Source organism: Pogona vitticeps, chromosome 1 (genome assembly GCF_051106095.1).
Source record: "Pogona vitticeps strain Pit_001003342236 chromosome 1, PviZW2.1, whole genome shotgun sequence".
NCBI lineage: Eukaryota > Metazoa > Chordata > Lepidosauria > Squamata > Agamidae > Pogona > Pogona vitticeps.
The window spans coordinates 224,109,129-224,128,268 of record NC_135783.1 but is presented as its reverse complement, the minus strand read 5'-3'; the positions used below and the strand labels follow the sequence as shown (position 1 = coordinate 224,128,268).

The 19,140-nt window shown below is 41.0% G+C and overlaps 1 protein-coding gene across 2 annotated transcripts in view; it reads left to right on the top strand.

The window, feature by feature from the left end:
- Positions 1-19,140, top strand: part of THSD7B (thrombospondin type 1 domain containing 7B) — a 642,879-nt gene that overhangs the window by 425,432 nt on the left and 198,307 nt on the right. For both annotated transcript variants that reach the window (XM_078376996.1, XM_020779664.3), the window contains one exon: positions 15,116-15,310. In XM_078376996.1, the coding sequence (XP_078233122.1) occupies positions 15,116-15,310 (195 nt within the window). The remainder of the gene's footprint in view (positions 1-15,115; positions 15,311-19,140) is intronic.

The following is a 19,140-nucleotide window of genomic DNA, read 5'->3' as shown; positions in this document are numbered from 1 at the left end:
CTGCTTCGGGAACCGATTCTTCGCAAAACGACAGTTTTCCTACAGTTGATCGGTGGTTTCAAAATGGCCACCGGGTAAATAAAATGGCTGCCCACTGTTTTCTGGGAGGGATTCCTCACTGCACAGGCACCGAAAATGGCCACCCTATGTAGGATCTTCGCTGGACGGTGAGTTTCCAGCTCATTGGAACCCATTGAAGGGGTCTCAATGCGTTTCAATGGGCTTTTTATTTTCGCATTACGACGTTTTCGTTCTACAGCGATTTCGCTGGAACGAATTAACATCGTAATGCGAGGCACCACTGTATTTGTTGTTCTATATTGTATCATCCTGCCTCCATATCAAACACCTGTGAAATAACCTTCTAGGTTCCAGTGGCTTTCTATCTACATAAGGATTAAAAGATCAGAAGACTATTTAGGTTCTAGCTGGTGCCAAGCCAGCAACTAGCATATCAGCTATTCAGAATCATTATAGAGCATTATTGTTCTAAAGGAATTTTATTTATTTATTTATTTATTTATTTATTTATTTATTTATTTATTCAATTTATATGCCACCCACACTACCCAGAGGTCTCTGGGTGGCTTACAATAATTAAAATTCAATACAATAAAAGATAAAATAATTAAAATACAATTAAAATACAATTAAAATGCCATCAGACCCACAGCTAATATTATTTCACTTAAAAGCCTTCTGGAACAGGAAGGTTTTGACCTGGCGCCGAAATGTCATCAGCGTCGGCGCCAGACGAATCTCAGTCGGGAGGGCATTCCATAGTCTGGGGGCAGCTGCCGAAAAGGCCCTTTGTCTACAAACCGTCCCTCTTACCTCCTTAAGGGACGGCTCTTTCAAAAGGGCCCCCTGGCTAGATCTTAACTGCCGGGTAGGTTCATATGGAAGGAGGCGCTCCTTCAGGTATCCAGGGCCCAAGCCGTTTAGGGCTTTATATGTCAAAACAAGCACTTTGAATTGGGCCCGGGCAGCAACTGGTAGCCAATGTAACTTATACAGAATCGGCTTGATATGTTCCCTGGCGGCTGCACCACTCACCAGCCGCGCAGCTCGATTCTGGACCAGTTGCAGTCGCCGGACCATTTTCAAAGGCAGCCCCACGTAAAGCGCATTGCAGTAATCTATGCGGGATGTTACCAGTGCATGTGTGACTGTCATGAGACTCCGCTCGTCCAGGTAGGGCCGTAGCTGGTATAATTTCCGCAGCTGAAGGAAGGCGCCCCTGGCCACCGAGTCCACCTGGGCTTCCAGTGTTAGACTGGGATCCAGAAGCACCCCCAAGCTGCGGACCCTGTCCCTTAGGGGGAGTGTAACCCCATTCAGGGCGGGGAAATGGCCCTCCAGCCTGTCCGGTGAAGCACCCACTAACAGCACTTCCGTCTTGTCTGGATTGAGTTTCAATTTATTAACCTTCATCCAGTCTATTATCAGGTCCAGACACGAGTTCAGCACAGAAACTGCCTCACCTGGATTGGTGGAAAACGAGAGGTAGAGCTGAGTGTCGTCAGCATATTGCTGACTCCTCAGCCCAAACCTCCTGATGACCTCTCCCAGCGGTTTCATGTAGATGTTAAACAGCATGGGGGACAGTATTGAGCCCTGAATAACTTGTTATGTTATTCCTTTCTTTTAGGCGGCCAGGTTGTTGCTACTGTTATTGTTTCAACATTCAAAAAGGGAGTTACCTGAATTGTAGAATATTGTTAGCAGCAGCCCAAAAAACATGAAAATTTCTGACAAAAATGCTTCTAAATTCTCTTTCACTACTTGTTATTTTAGTTTTTAAATAATAATTATATTGTTACTTTAAAAAGTAACTAGTTACTGGTTTGGATCATCAAATCCAGCCCCTATCAAGGAGGCATTGTGGGGAATTGAACTCCCAACTTCTGGCTCTGCCTAAACCCCTGAGCTATGGACATGATGTAAGACTGGTTTAGAGGGAGTGTTCTGTCCAGTAAACAAGTGAAAAAGAATAGCAAAGGGGAAAAAATCAATTGTTGAATGTCAAGGTTTCTTGTTCTTGTTTGGGATTTTTTGTTTTTAAAGCTAGGGTACATGTTTTTTTTCCCCCTGAGCTGTTTGTTAGGTGTGAATTTAAGCTTTAGGCATTAAAACAGTAGTGGATAATGCAGAGGAAAAGAAGCTTGTTTGAATCAATAGCCTTTTGGAAGGTAAGACCTCAATTACCTTCTGCCAATGGCCCATCGCTTTTCACTGCACCAATGTAAATATACTCTTTTAATGCAGCTGAAGTCATTTCCAGTGACTACTGTTGAGGCCTGCCAGCCAAGCAGGTAGGCAGCATTGAAGCCATGTGTGGCAAGGGCCTTTGAACTGGGGAGACACAGATCTTCACTTATTTAGTTCTTATAGGTGAGAATGAAGAATTGGTGTTTTTTTGTTTCTTTTATTTTAAACCTTTGTGCTCAGGAGATTTGTGAGTTGTTTTGTACTTTTTTTTCATCTAAGGACATTGTTCTCAAGAAATTAGAGACATTTCTGAATATTATGCCCCTTCTTTACAATAAAAATATATTGGTTCCTAGAGCAAACTGATGACCCTGAATTCTCATGTGCCTTAGAATAACAAGGTGTGTTCACCATCTCCAGCTTCAACCCAAACCCAGGTTAGAATATCACCTGACAGATCAAAAATATATTCAGGTTGTACACTGGCAGTTAAAGCAGCTAAAATGGCTGTATTATGGGGTGGGAAACATGCAGCCTATTGGCATTTTCTGTGCTTCAAAACCACCCATATTCAAGAAAGAAAAAAGGAACTTTGCCCCCCTCCCAAATCCCTGTTTCTACTCTTGCAGGCATCCAGAAGCACTGGTTCTTGCATCTCAGCGAGGGCAGGGGTGTGTGTGCCAAGCCAGCCCCCAACTTCAACATTAAAACACACACACACATACACAAAGCACAAGTTCCCATCTGGGCACTTCCTGTGTGCCCCTTTTAAAAAGTAAACAGGCCATTTTTTTGGGCCCAGTGCTGCCCACAGGAGAGATGGGAGCAAAAATTAACTCCCACCATCATTGTCTATCGCTATAGGGCATAAGAATGCTTTGCTAGATCCAAAAAATATATAAAAATACAAAACTGGCCTGCAAGTGAGTTTTTAAAATTACAGATTCTATTTGTATGCTATTCAAATGCACATGTTTCTTTCTATTCTATACTTCTATCTTTCTAACCACCCTGTTAGGTAGATTTATCTATGAAAATGATTAGTTGGTGCACTGCTTAGTCGGAATTTGAACCTGGTCTTCCCTGTCTACCCTAACATTCTAAATCAGGGGTCTCAAACTTGTGGCCCGGGGGCCATTTGCAGCCTGCCGGATGATAGTTTGTGGCCCCCGCCTTGCCTGCCCCCACCAAGCACCCACGCGTGCTCTAATGTCAAGAGTCAAAAAAAGCCTCGCCTCGCTCGCCGGCTCTCTCCCAAGAAAGTGCCTCTTGCACCCATCATTCAGAGCTGCAGCCTGCCAGCCTGCCCACCTGTTTACCAGCTGGCAGGCTGCAGTTCCAGATGGAGGGTGCAAGAGGCGCTGTCTTGGGAGAGAGACGTCAAGCGAGATGCACTGCCGGCCCCTTTCCCCAAACGCCTGAGACGCCACCGAGCGATGCCTGAGAGTGGAGCTAGCTCCCGGCCCGTCCTCGAAGAACGCCTCCAAGCCACCAACAGCAGCTGCCACCACCACCACCTCTTCCAGGGAAGTGGCTCTCTGGCTCTCTTTCTCTCTCGGCACCTGCAGCACTAGCCTGGCCAGCGGCTGCCTCAGCACCAGGCGGTGCTTCTTCCTCATCCTCATCCTATTTGTCCCACTTCAGCTGCCTCGGCTCTGGAGGCTGCCTGGGTTAGCCTTGCAAAGTTTGCTCCTCTGTCATGGTGGGGGTAGCTGCTGCTGCTGAGTGTGACTTTTTTTGAGGGGGGCCCTCAGAGGAAGGTTGCTGGACCTCTGGGTGTGTGTTTGTGTGCGCCCGTGCGCACCTGTGGGGGGCCTGCCCCGTTCTGTTTAATTTCACGGGTACCGGTGGGGGCTTTTCTCCTTTGGCAAGGCGAATTCTGTGAGGGTTTTTTAAAATTTTATCTTGTGCCCTCCTCCCCTCCCCCCGGCTAGGCGCTCACCAGTGCTCCCTCCCTTCTCCGCTTCTTCATCCTGCTGCTGCAGGTAGTAGTAAAGAAGGAGCTGCAGGGCGTTGTGGCCTGCGATGAGGGCTTGTGTGCCCCTCCTCCTCCTCGGAGCCCCAGCCGGGCTAAGGAAACTCCTGGGCGGCTTCCTTGGGCTCTTGCTCCGCTTGGCGGAAAATCTGATGCGGCCCAGCCTCACCCTGACTGTGCCTCCAGTGGACCCAGGTAAATTGAGTTTGAGACCCCTGTTCTAAATGATGCAATGATATGTGTGTGTGTGTGTGTGTTTGTTTTTTGGGGGGTTGTGTTTTTTGTTTTCTTGCTTTTGCTTTTTAAACTGGAAATACAAAATGTTTAATGCAGAAGTGCTTCAGGTCTTAATTCTAGATACAGTGTGTAGAATGCTCAAAATTGGAATTAGAGAAGATACTGGATTCAACAATATTGTACCATTGTCCTTTAATACTCTTTGGAGGCAACATCTCATGTTAATACTGTACCTGTGACTTCTGACTACAGATGGGGCTATTTGTATACAAATACAAATATCCCCGCAAAGGTGGAAATAATGAGGGTTCAGCCCTATGGGGCCGGACTGTCCACTCATGATTTTGCTGCTGCCGCCAATTCCACAGAGCCTTCCTATCGCACTGTTGTCGGCAATCAATTACCCACTCCTGGCAGGAGGTGGGATGACAAGCCTCTATGCTACGTCACAGAGTAGCTAACCCATTGCAGAGAATGATGCGATAGGAAGGCTCTGCAGAGCCGGCGGCAGTGACGAAATCGTTATTTCCACCTGTGCGGGGATATTTGATTTGTATACGAATACCCCAGTCAGTCTCTGCTTCTGACTGAGCCAGTCTATTGGATATTCTTATATGGATTCATTGGTGTCTGTATTGACTTTCTATAAATTTTTGAGAACAAACTAGCTAAATGGTTTGTCTGTTTATCCCTGAGATAATATGTTCTTCTTAATGGGCCACTCTGACTACGTAATTTAGACAAATATAGGACTCCCTCTTAATATTCTTCTCTGAATGGTATATTTGAATGCTAATGCAAGCACACACAGAGGGCAGAGGAGGGGGAATGAAAGGCTCTGTTTCAAAAAGAAGAAAGAAAGAAAGAAAGAAAGAAAGAAAGAAAGAAAGAAAGAAAGAAAGAAAGAAAGAAAGAAAGAAAGAAAGAAAGAAAGAAAGATGCAAACAGTTCACTCAACACTTCTAATCCTTCAAGTGCATGACAGAAAGCAGCAGTCGTAATCATTTGTGTGACTGCTTTGTTTGATTTTTAAACCATTTTGGTTAATTCATGTATGATGTTCTTTTCTTATCAAGAGCATAACATAGTATCTCATCCTTTTTACAGAAAATAAGTGAGGATTTTGCATTGTTTTCAGTGACCAATTACAGTGCACACTGACGGCAAGGCGTGTAGCTAAGGAAAATCATGTGTTGTGATGAGCAGAGATGTTTTATCATTTAGATGAGCACTTCTGGAGCACAACGGGAACAAAAAGTTTATTGTAAGCCGCCCTGAGTAGACACTGTGTAGAAGGCTGGGAAATCAATCAATCAATCAATCAATCAAACAAACAAACAAACAAACAAACAAATAAATAAATAAATAAATAAATAAATAAATAAAAATGATATGTGTATGATCTAGTTTGACTCTAAGAGTCAAGCTATAAAGGTTCCCTATCAGCCTACCATTGAGATAAAAACACATTGTTTGCTACAAAGAAACAAAACTGGGCAGTATCACATGGGCTTGTAGCTCCAAATGGCAGTCCTCCTCCTGTAGGGCAAGTGTCCAGATAAAGGAGAGTTGGAAAGTGAGCCTGTCCTAGGTTTTGATGGAAATTGGTTTCTTTGGCTGTAAGAGCCAGCTGTTGAAAGGTGGTACTATTTTCTTGTCACAGTTCATCCAGACTTGCATTGGGGGGGGCAGACAGCTGTTGTAATATCCTCCAGTGCCACACTGCAATTGCACCATCCTGTAGATTTAACCCGTGGGGGGACAGCATTTCTCTATATCAGTATACAAGCAAATATAGTAATGTACTAACGGCATATGTTGTATGTTTGAAGTAGAATAATACCTCTAAAGCTTTCAGTGATCCTTCCACCCAAACATTTCTAGATTGTCTTAGCCAAGAGGGTTACACAGTTTACTCAATGGACACTGAAACTCTTTGCTTCCACTAGTTTTATATACTTTATTCAAGCCAGGTCACTTGCCATGAATAGATTCCCTATGCCAAATTATTAGCTGTGTGGGAAGATGTGCTTTTCTTTCAGTTATTGTTAACTTGCTGCCTGTTGCTTTTGTTGGCCATCCCTTGGTTGTGATGATGATGTGGAGTAGTAAAAAGCATGTCCTGTTTATCCAAACTGTTTCTTGTTTAATGTGCTTCTTATCCTCACATGTAATCATAGCCCTTGTTTCTTGTTACTGCTTTCTTATTATTGCAGTCACTCCTGTAAAACAATGTTGCCTGGTGGGGTGGAGTTATTTCTCCCTTTCCCAATCTCTCTTCCCCTATATGGTGCAAATAGAGAGTCAGTTGCTGTTTTGATGAATGATCACGAGGCTTTTGGCAATTGCAGTGTTTTCCTAGATACACTGAGCGGAACTTTCTGTTCTCCACAAGTCTTAACCCTTTCCATATTAACTGTACCTGCTCTAGGTTGTGGGTGGAAGGTACTTGGCTTCGCTTCTGCCCGCACTTAAAAAATGCAATAAAACGTGGAATAGCCACTCCTGTCTATGTATGAATTTGAAAGAGAATATGAATTTCTTCCAATATAACCTCAGAGTCCTTCGCTTTGCAGGAGTCAGCCTTTCAAACAATACATGCAACTTGTCTGGCATCCAGCTACTAACACCATTCAGAGCCCCCAGATGTTTAGAAAATGTTTCCTTCGGTATACCAGGGACCTTCTTGGCTCTACTGTCTTTTCATGTTCAGCTCATGGACCTTTGATTCTAAAATAGTACTCTAAAGGGATTTCTAAAGCTAAAGAACAGATGGGACACTGGCAACTTTGTTGATGGCAGTTTCCAATGCACATGTGCTACCTGTTTTAATACTAGCCCATCCTTTGTGAATTAGCCACATTTAGCAGGTTCTATTGTATTTTAGGAGTTGTTTACAACAAAGGATAAGATTATGAACTGCTGGATAGCTCAGTGGTTTAGTTATCTGGCTGTGGTGCCAAAAGCTGGGAGTTCGATTCCCAAATGTGCCTCCTTGACAGCGGCTGGACTTGATGTTCCATAGGGTCTGTCTCAGCTCTGCAATTCTAAGATGACGATGATGGGGATGATGGTGGTGATGATGATTACATGTTAAGGGAAATGCGTATTTCCTTCTATTACAGTGTTTCTACTCCAGATGCTCAAGTTTTCGAAGCTAATGCCAGAGAAACCAGACCCACAAATAAAACCATAGTTCTCTTTTAATGACCTTTACAAAATGAAAGCAAGCTAATTTAGACAAATTTATGTTAGAACAAACCGACTGTCTTTCATGACACCTTAGCTGTATTACCTAGTTTAGCAGTCAGACTCTATGAAGTAGTGTAGTTGGTGATAGCCACGCCAGAGACTCCTGGCACTGCCATTACATTCTGGCTCATCCACATGGCAGACTGTGAACAAGAGCAGGGCTCCGCAGGCAAGCCAGCAAGCAGCATGCGTGTGGAGCTAGAGCTCCTGTATGGCTGTATATTTTGAATGAGAATTATTTTGTAGACACGCTAGGAAGACAACCCAAGAAGTTTCTGCTGCTTTCCTTTTACTTTTCAACGATAAGTCTAATAAACCCAGAGTCAGTTTGTGGATTCTAGTGGCTGATTTAGGTTTTCCAATCTCTGTCTTTACTTCTGCCTTTGAACATGCCTGAGTTTTCTCTTGAACTGTGGTTTCAGAATGAACAAGTGAAAGCAGAGCTTGGAGAACTTTTCTTGGGGTGCAATCTGGGAATTGCAGCCCAAGAAAGTTGCTGTTCAGTGATTTGAGCTTCTGCTGTACTCTGGTTATCACCTTGACCCAGTGCTATTGGGAAAGCTAGCTTATACTAGTTGGGGAAAAAATAACTGCATGACAACTGAAGAATTTGCTTTGCGGATAAAGAGAAGTTGCTTTCCACCTGTGGACTATCAGTTGCAACTGTGCAATTTTACCATCAGTTTGCCCATAGCTCTCTATTAGTTCACAAAAGAAGAACCTTACCAAACTGCATATCTATCGGCTATTGTACGAGTACAAGTATTGTGGGCTACATCCTGTGATAAGATGGGATATTGTTGATATCCCAATGCAGCTGTCTCTCTCTTTCTCTCTAGCATGTTATCAAGTCAGTTTTGACCTCTGGCAACCCTTTCCAGGGTTTTCTAAGTACAGAGTACTCAAAAGTGGTTTGCTATATTCTTCTTCTAAAGGTATCTTGGGACTGTGCAGCTTGCCCAAGGCTACACAGGCCGACTCTTCTCTTGTGATGCACAACGGGCAATCAGACTCTCAACTGCTACCTCTGCAGCCAGATATGCAACTCCTGAGTGACCCAGCCAGCCACAGTTTTCTCTACAGCCATAAAAAAATGCATAAGGAGAAGGAGGTGGATGAAGTGGTAGTGGCTAGGCTTATATCACAACAGTTTTGCAAAAGCAACAAGGTGATACAAATATAAGAGGTAGATTGGCACTGCAGAGGAAGCATTTTACAATAATCCAGACCTACTGGTAATGTGTTTCTGAGGCAACAAAGTTACAGAATCAGCTTGTAGGAGCCTCGTAGTGCAGTGGTTAAACTGCTGTACTGCAGCAAAACTGTGCTCACAACCCAGAGTTCAATCCCAGGTAGCCGGCTCAAGATTGACTCAGCCTTCTATCCTTCTGAGGTCAGTAAAATGAGTACCCAGTTCACGGGGGCAGGGGCAATGTGTAGCCTGTATAATTAACTTGTAAGACACCCAGAGAGTGCTTTAAGTACTATGGGGCGGTATATTAGCAGCACACTTTGGTTTTTTGTATGGACAGGACTATTCTCTATTACACTTATTTTGTAAATCAGTACACTGACCCTTGTGTAAACAGAATGCTGGTCCATGTGGTCCTTTCATCTGATCAAACACAGTTCTTCCTTATATCCTCATGTGTCAAGGTAGAGAAATAAGAAGGCATGTGAAATAAATTTGTTTCTTCACTTCATTCCTCTTCCCCATCCTCCCATCTTGGAGGTCCTTGTTAGTTTTCTTGCTAATCTAAAGTTGAGGGATTGGAGAGGAAGATGGAAAGGAGATGGCAACGCTTTCTCCCATGGCTGGCATCTGTGTCAGACATTTATGGCTGGGAGATAGGCAACAGATGTTCTGGGAAATGTAGTGCCAATAAAACTGCATTTTTCAAGAATCCTGGTGCTACAGTTCGTGCTGCCACAGTTCATGCCACAGAAAAGAGTGGGAAGGATAGAGGTCTTCCTTCTTGACCCCCTGGCTATTTTTACCAGAGATGGAAAAGGAAAAAAGAGCTGGAGGGAATTCACTGGAGATTGAGGAAGAGGTCAGATTCCATCATAACCCCTACTGGAAGTATAGCATCAAAGCTGGACTTGGAATAAAACAACTAATATTTGAATTTTTAACCTGGGCAAGGGGAGATTGCGCCATTGCTAGCTTAGGCACTCTTGAAGTCTAGTCTCTCCCTGCCATTCCTGGGTGGGTAGCCAAACAGTATGTGCCCTGAATCCTTGCATAAAAGCCTTCCCTCAGAAGGTACAAAAATGTTTCTAACAAAGGGCTAATCATTTCTTTCTTCGACAGCTGTAGGGATGATTTTGTGTATTCTGAAAATGCCCAGTGATTTTTCTAAGAGAAAAATATATATCCAAAAGCATATTGTTAGCTTATTCTTCTCCAGAAAAGCACATTATACTGACATTTGCTTAAACCAGGAGGTTGATTTTCTTCAACCCTATTCAGTTCTTCAGCGATACTCGCAATGTGAGCAAAAGAGTGCAATGTACTCAGCACTACAAAAATCCACAGGATTTTTTTAAAAATTCAGCCAATTTGTGGTACCAATGAAAGAGAAAGTGTGAAGAATGCTTATTATTTCAATACCTAATAGACACAGGAAAGTTTGCTTAAAGAATTGCTCAGCATTTCGGAATGCCAATTCATAAAGCCCATTCAGTTGTACCATTAAAAGTTTTATGGCAGGATTTCTGAAATCTACATTTGATGAGAGAAATTTATAATTGCACTTCTAAGTTTGAACATGCTTTATTCTAAAACTAACACACATACTGAGGAAGAAGGGACTGAACAGATAAAAACTCAGAGTTAAAAAGGCCAGAAGCTTACTAACAAAAGTAATCTCAGTAGCAAATAGACACTAATTAAGTCAGTGCTTGTATTTCAAACACTAGTTGTGTGATGTGGCACATGGCAAGAGGTATAAGCTTCAGCAATTTCCTGCAGACTTTCATGCCACTGGATTTATTCCAGTGTAAGTAAATAATAGGATTCTGGCCTGTATCAAATTGTTAAATCTTTTTGGCTTAATCCAATTTTTTAACAATCTTGGGATACATGCAGTGTGTAGTGGTTTCCCTTTTTTATTTGTTTTTGTAAAATTGATCAAAATGTTCTAAAATGAACACATTCCACATAATTTAAGCTTTGCTTGCAACTTAGGTTTTGCTTTTATATGCTTTAGAGTATTTCTTCTATGCAAGTTTCCAAAATTCCAAGAATTATGGATGACTTTTTGTATGATTTAAACATTTGTATCTACAGGTGTTTTTTCATGGTTCTATGTATCTGAAATGTAACTTTCTGTAACTTCCAAGTTAGACGTATTCAATTTTGGATTGTTGATTTTTGTTTGTTTGTTTTTGGGGGGGGGGGTTGTATATGGACCATAGAAGCAATAAATGAGTGAAGTGTCTACTGTAGGTAAGATGTCGAGAGAACAACTTACTTCACCATGAATGAAGCAATGACTTATTCTCTGAAGAGAGATGGAGAATTTGAGCAATGAAATAATTTATACCTTGATACCTTGATTAACATTGGTATGATTGATAAGGTTATCTACTCTCACATTGAAATTAATCTTATCAGGCATAAATGTAAGCTGTAACGGACCACCATAGACTCAAACTACCAAGAAGGGTTTTTTTTAAATATAAATCTTATAGTGCTTTGAGGACTTTGAATGTCATCCATTTGAACTTGACAGAGATTCACACCCTTACTCTGTAGTCTATTAATGCGATGGAAGTGTTTGTACATTTTAGACTTCACCCCCTAATGGAGATTAAGAAGTTAATTAGAATGTCTAACCAGAACCATAAATTGGTTCCTGCAACCATACTGATTCACATATAGTAGTTGCAAGTCAATTAAAGTGTCCTAACAAGCAACGCCTATTGTTTAATTTATTTTAGCTAGCCATGTTTGACTGTAAGTTAGCAAGCAGAAGCAATGCTATTACCTGTGCCTGAAGTGCTGAGATTATTTAGGAGATCAGCAAAACAAAAGAAGTGGGGAGGGAGTACAGGCTTTTGAATGTTGTTCAAATATTTATCTACATATTTGTGTTATAATTTGAATGAATGATACTGTTATTGCCCGAGATCTGAAGGTATATTAGGGTCCGGCTGGGTGGTGGGCATGGAATCCAGTTCTGATACGTGCAGTCCCCTGGCCAACAATGGTAAATGGTGAAGAATAAAATGTATGCCAATAGCAAGTGTGGTTACCTAGGGCTTCTTTAGTGTTCCAACGAGTGCATTTTTCATCACTGACATGGGTAAATTTTATACCACCTATAAGATGAACTGTCAGTTTAGACAGATTTTAAGAATCATGAAAATTACAAATCAGTTAGTGAGGACGTAAAGACCACTGTTAATGCAGGGATTAAATGCCCTGCTTTAAATGCCCTACCCAAATCACTATTTATTCTAGCATATTTCAGAAACATCCATTAAACATTAGTTCACCCCTCATTTTGCTGTTCAGCCTATTTCAGGAGGTAGAGACAAGGAAAGCAACATGGATAGTCATTAAAGTGTGGCTTAATCAGTAATCTTTATGATGATGCTGCCAGCTCGTTGAAGATGAATGAGTAGAATGTCAGTCCAATTATTGCATCATTCTGCAGCTTCGCAGAACAAAATATCATCCTTGTGTGGAATTTAGAGCTTAGCTGGACCATAAGAGCTGAATTGTAATGCATGCAAAAACAACCAACCATTAATTAGGGGCAGCATTCTCTGGAGGATCTCACCATCTAGAGGTCAACCCTTGTCTCTAGAATCATAAAATTTAATCACAACATCCAGTATCACCCTACCTTTCCCCCCCTTTATAAATAATTATTTGATTGCAAATCAGGTCAATCAAGAAGGCTGTGTTTTAATTACCTAATAACTAATGAAAACACCATCATTTATTAGAACTTACTGTGTAATGGCTTACTTAGCAATAATTTTAAATCCCTCCAGTCCTTTCCCAATTTAATTTTCTGTGCAGTATCGGAATCAAAGAGGACTAATGTAACAATATTTCCTCAGTGATCATACAACATAGATGTTAATTTATAGGTGATGATCAGTGATCAGAACTCATGGGAAGATGTGAGAAATTTTCATAAGGCCTGCAGTACTTCTTTGCCAAGTAAATGGCTTAGAGCTGTCGAAGAAGCTGTTACTAGTAGGAGTGGTGTCACCACTGTCATATAGGCTGTGGTTGAAAAAAAAAAGAGTTTTTGAATTGGTTTTAGCATGTTTGAAATCTATTTTAAAAATTCCAACTACACGACATACAGGGAAACACAGATTTTTTAAATCCTTTAAGCATGCTTTATTGGTTAAAAAATGAGGTATTTTACTCAGCTGCAAGAAGGTCATTTATTTTAAATGACTGGTGAAACAAATTTATTTTGAATCTTTTAAAACCATTTCTTTGACCAATATGCAATGTAGTTTAAAAGCAAATTAAAAGTTTACCAAGAGGACTCACACACTGACTCAACAACGATATGACTATCAAATGACTTTAAATTAACTTCAAAAATCCCTGTCTACCTCCCAATTCATTTTCATGGTGTATAGTTAGTGTTTGCTGTGAATTAAATTACTTAGAGCAGAGCTAAAGGAGACTCTTTTTCTTCCTTCCTTGTAATCCTGAGATGGGGATGTTTGGAATGTTAGGTGTTTTGGACAGTTTTTACAGTCTTTTTCCCAATGACCATGGTAAGTTGGAATTATGGGAGTTATGGGCCAAATATCTGCAGAAATATTAGATATTTCTCCAAATATCCTGTCCTCTGAAGATGCCAGCCACAGAGACTGGTGAAACGTTAGGAAGAAAAACCTCAACAAAATGACCAGACAGTCCAAAAAACCTACAACAGCCATCTGGAGAATCATGAACGGGACATAAGCTATTGATATCAGTTGAGTTCCTCAGATGTGGACCATGGGGAATATTGAGACTTTGTGTGCTAAGTGTGCAACAAGTGAAACCTGCAAGAAAAAGGTGTAGTTGATGCGGGTGGGGTAGTGGCCGCTTAGTGTTGAGTTCAGCCAGCCATGCCCTCCTCTATAGTACTTCATCCCTTTTCTCTTCCCAAATGTTTGTTCATTTCCTACTGCCATCCCACACAAACACAATGCAGTCAGTCAACCTGGTGTGGCCTCTGAATTAGACCAGATTGAATGTAGCTCCCCCCCATAATTTTATTCAAGATATATTTTTGCTAATTTCTGTTTTGCTCTGCCAAGTATGGCTGATGATTTTCCTGACCACATAGAGACCCACACCTCAGAATTTGGGAAATGTCTTCTACGTCTTGAAAACCAAAATGATAATTTTTCTATAGTATTGTGTTCTCAGTCATCTTTCATCCAAGATTAAAAGTGATTTCTCATTGAGACCACCCCTGGTTGCACATCATTTAGATGTTAGGATATTTCAATTATGCTTGTGCATGCAGATCAGAATGAGCAAGGAGTGAACCTCTGTGTTCACACTGGAATGTCTATAACCTGTTAAAAATCCAAGATTTGGGAACATGAATTGAGTACATTAGAATGAGGGAGGGAAGTGGACAAGAAAATACTAATTTCACAGTTAATTGCAATCTGTTTATCCCTTGTTCCAACGATCTGAATGATTTCAGTTTTGAAACAACCAAACACAAATGTGATTTTCATATATTTAATAGAGTTGACATTTTAATAATCCAGTATAACATTTTCTAAAGGGACGTGGTGGTGCTGCAGGTTAAACTGCAGAAGCCTCTGTGCTGCAAGGTCGGAAGACCTGCAGTCGTAAGATTGAATCCACACGATGGAATGAGCCCCCGTTGCTTGTCCCAGCTCCCACCAACCTAGCAGTTTGAAAGCATGTAAAATTTAAAGTAGATAAATAGGTACCACTAAGGTGGGAAGGTAATGGTGTTCCGTGTCTAGTCGCGCTGGCCATGTGACCACGGAAACTGTCTACAGACAAACGCTGGCTCTATGGCTTGGAAACGGGGATGAGCACCGCCCCCTAGAATCAGACACAACTGGACTAAATGTCAAGGGGAACCTTAATTTTATTTATTTATTTATTGTATTTATACCTCGCCTATCTAGTCATTTCGACCACTCTAGGCAGCTACCTTATAACATTTTCATTGTTGCATCCATAACCAAAATCTTCTTGTGCAGCTATGCAAATGGCATAACATTTGGAGGCAAATTGCTCTAAATTGGGATATCACCATAGATATTACTAGGTGCCCTCTGAGCCCCACAATTGTGTATGCAACAGATAATGTCTACAATGATTTGTTAACTTGTGACAATTTGCCATGGTCATCTGAAGTCCTCTTGTGCCTCCACAGCACTCACAACTGCTTTCTTTGGTTTTCATTTATTTTTGTGCAGTTGTTACATGTGTCTTGGAGGGCAACCAGACAGTCAATGTGAGTGAGTGTTTGAAATGGGCAGAACCTATGCCTTCCATTGTCCAGGACTGCCTGATTCCTTGCAAAGATGACTGCACATTCACGCCTTGGTCCAAATTTACATCATGTGCTTCAGACTGTGAATCAACACGAACTCGAAGAAGAACCCTCACAGGTAGTATCAATATTTTATATTTCATCCTTTGTCCTTTTGTTTCCAAATGACTTTGAAAATTCTTTGACTGCATTTAGAGTTCTGTTTATGGAAAATTCTTATGAAGGCTCCAAAATGGAATGACTGGAATTTGTGCTTGGCTATTGCATCAATGCAGAAAACCAGTCAGGAATGATGTAAAGGTGTCTGTCAAGGGACCATAGTTTCATAGTCAGTGTGGATGGGGTCTCTGAAATGGTTACAGTTTTGGCATCTAGGTGTTTCTGAATGTAATTGGACAACTCAACATCTTCTGTATGGCTGCAAAATTCATCTGAATGTTGAATCATTATCCATTATCTATGTGTTCTATCAGAATACTGGTCCTGCTAATAATGCAACTGCAAATTTTGGACTTTTTCTTTGGAATAATACACATACCTGGATCCAGAAGCATATAAAAGAATGTCTTTGTTAGCCTTATCTAATTTTGCACAGATTAACATACATTGACTGAAATCCAGTAGTGAGTCACAACTAGAGTAGGCCATTGAATCAGAGATGAATTAGAGACTCAGCTCCTCTGTATATTCCATTGATTCAGTGGGCCTCTTGTAGTTGCAACTTACTACTGGATTTCAGCCAGTGTTGCTTGGGATGTGAAACTTGGCTCATTTTGCTATTGTTGAGCCTTTGGTTGCCCTGCTAGTATTCTTGTTCAGTCCTTGAGATGCTTCTTTTTTGCCATGTGGCAATATATGTTTTTTTTTTTTGCACATTTTAGAAAAGGTACAAGGATTTTGTTTTCTGTTTTGTGTTATACTTGCATATTGCACGCATTCTTGCGCTGCTGAAAGGTTTTTTAAAAGCATATTTGTAAAATGTATATTATAGTAGCTCAAAGTAGTAGCTGAAGTAGCTCCTCACATGGTTCCATTCACATCTTTTCTTCAATACGCATCCCAGGTCTTGTAAATAGGCTTCTGAGACAAGACACATTCTGTTCAGACGTATGTCTCGGAAGGTTAAATGACACTTCTGCATTGAAACATGTTTTCAATAATATCTCCTCCTGTTCCAATCTGCAGCTGACGTAGACACACTATTTCAGATGTTTATGCATGTGCATTATGTGTATTATGTCAAATCCATATAAAAATGACAATTGTGTGAACCTTCAAAGCTTAAGCTGTCCTGAGGTTTTTCATGATTTTATGAACTCCAGTCATGTCTTGTTTCATTTCTAGATCACCACATGTTCTAGTAGAAAAACTTTTTCCCCATTCAACTCTGCATTTTTACACATATGCAGTGAACTAATGCTCCACAATCCAAACATGATATCAGGTTGTTGTGGGTTTTTCGGGCTTTTTGGCCATGTTCTGAAGGTTGTTCTTCCTAACGTTTCGCCAGTCTCTGGGGCTGGCATCTTCCGGGAAAAACCCACAACAACCATTAGATCCCGGCCGTGAAAGTCTTCGCGAATACATGATATCAGGTGTTTGTCCATCAATAACGTACATTTGAAATGGTGCAGCATTGGTTGACTATGCCATTGCACTACAGATATATTAACACCAAGAGTATGTGGCCTTGAGCTGGCAAGAGAATCTAATTGTCTTCCTCTTCACTTCCATTTCTACTAGGTTCCTTTTTCAAAGGCCCTTTCATTACCTTAGATTGGTCCTGGGGAGCCACTGATTTCTCCTTCTACACATCCTATGTGTCAGTTAGCAAAAACTCTGTCCTTTAGTATACAATCTTGCCCCATTTCCCTTCCTTAAATTTATACTCCACTGTCAAACCAGCCAGATTCTGTCAGATATGAGACATTATCTTCCCGGTGACAGACTTGGGACAATGCTAACACGTCTTTACCTCTTAGAGAACAGCCTAGAGGCCACTTAGAAAAGATCCACTGGACAACATTTCACATCTGACTTGTCAGAACAGAACAACATTGCTATTGAACCTTCTGTGTTGACAACTACAGAGCTATTGCACTGGCAGTGTGCTTTCTTTGATGAGAATGAGTGCATTGGAGTGGGATAGAAGATGGATCTATGGAACAGTGAAACTATTAATCTCAAACTGAGCCGTGAAAAAGGAAGTCTCCTAATCTCATCTCAGTTATGAACTTACTAAGCGGTTACAGGCAAGCTACCATTTTGACAACTACCCACCTTTGATATTTTACAAAGAAGTCGCCGTTAGTCTGTGTAAGCATATCAGACAAAAATGAACAAAATAAAAGACAAAAACATTGTATTGCCTTTAAGATGTAAGCATTATATTTTATGTGAGCTTTCAAGTCCACTTCCACAGACATGCTGCACTATTTCCAGCTTTGATGTGTTGTTATTATTTTTGATGATTATTGTTGAGAAAGATATAGAAGTGAATTGGGTACATGTCTCGTTTAACCTGCTGCTTAAACAGTACGCTGGTTTTCCAGATGACTGACAGCCTTTCTCTCAGTGAGTATCCAGAAAGGAGTCTGTTCTGAACTCTTATTGCTGTTGCTATGTGTCAAGTCAGTTCCAGTCTGGCACCACTCCTGGTTAAAATTTACAGGGAAAAAATATCAGCACTTAGAAAGAAAAAGAGGGAAAAAAAGGGTAGGGTCCTGCATAAGTGACCATGCCTGCTTAATTTCTTTGAGACAGATCACAGTGAGGAATAATGATTGCTCTGTATGTTGCTCAAGGAAGATGGGCTTTCTTTGTGGACTAGGCAGACAGCATGATGACTCTTTGTCAAACAGAAAAGATCTACCTGGCTTGTTTATCTGAGCCTCATGCCTTTTCAACCATGGATGAGCCACTTGGTCAGTATTGTGAAGCTCGGCTACCCCTTCTTTGTTGAAAATCATCAGGAAGTTTCATTTATCAGTGCCATCAATTCTAGCTGAAATTGTGAATGGCAAGAAATGTGAAGAGTCACAATTCAAGTCCCAGAATCCCTTGTGAAATGAAATGACACTATGTCAGAAGAGGATACAAATGTTATTTCCACTTTTAAAAGAAAAAAGAAGGAAGAAGCTGACTGTTAAGGCCTCCCCTGTTGAACAAGAAGCTGTGGGAGCCCCTTGTCTGGCCAACAAACTAAACTTAAGCTTTTCTCCCCATACAGGAGAGTACTAGTGTTAAGGATACATGCAAAACCATGTAACCAAGATTCTCCTTTGCCAAATCTGCATGTTCCTTGTAAACACTCTTCAATCTACTGGTCACCCTGATTGTTTCACATGATGCCACCTCTCATTCTGGGTTAAAGCATCTATAGTTTCATTTATTTTTCCTTCACAGCAACAATGGGCTCTGTTTTCACTCTATATTATTATATATTAACTTTGGAGAAAAGGGATGCTATGTGGTGTCAATTTAGAAGCCTCTTAACCCACATGTTTCTGATAGCATAGATCCAGCCCTTCAATTCAATGACTATTGGACTGTTTACAATCACCAGTTAATGCTAACCCCATCCAAAACAAGGTATCATTAATTTATTTCCATGTTTAAGGTACATCCACACTTTTTTTCAGTGCATATCACAAGTCTCATAAGTGGCCATCTGAGGCAGGATGCATCCTGTTTCATTTGGTGTTCTCATCAAGAGAAATGTGCACTTCCACATTGAAGCATGCTTCCAGGAATCTCTCAGAACAAATACTACATTCCAATAATCCCTCAGTAGAAAGGTTCTTTTTTAATTTTATTTTATGTTGGCTGCCCTTTTGCAAGGGCCACCTGCAAACTTAACTATTGTCGTTTTTTTCTGGCCAACATTACAAAGGATAGAATTAGAAGAGCCTCTCCCCAATTTCACCCCCCCCCCGGTGGCAATTTATT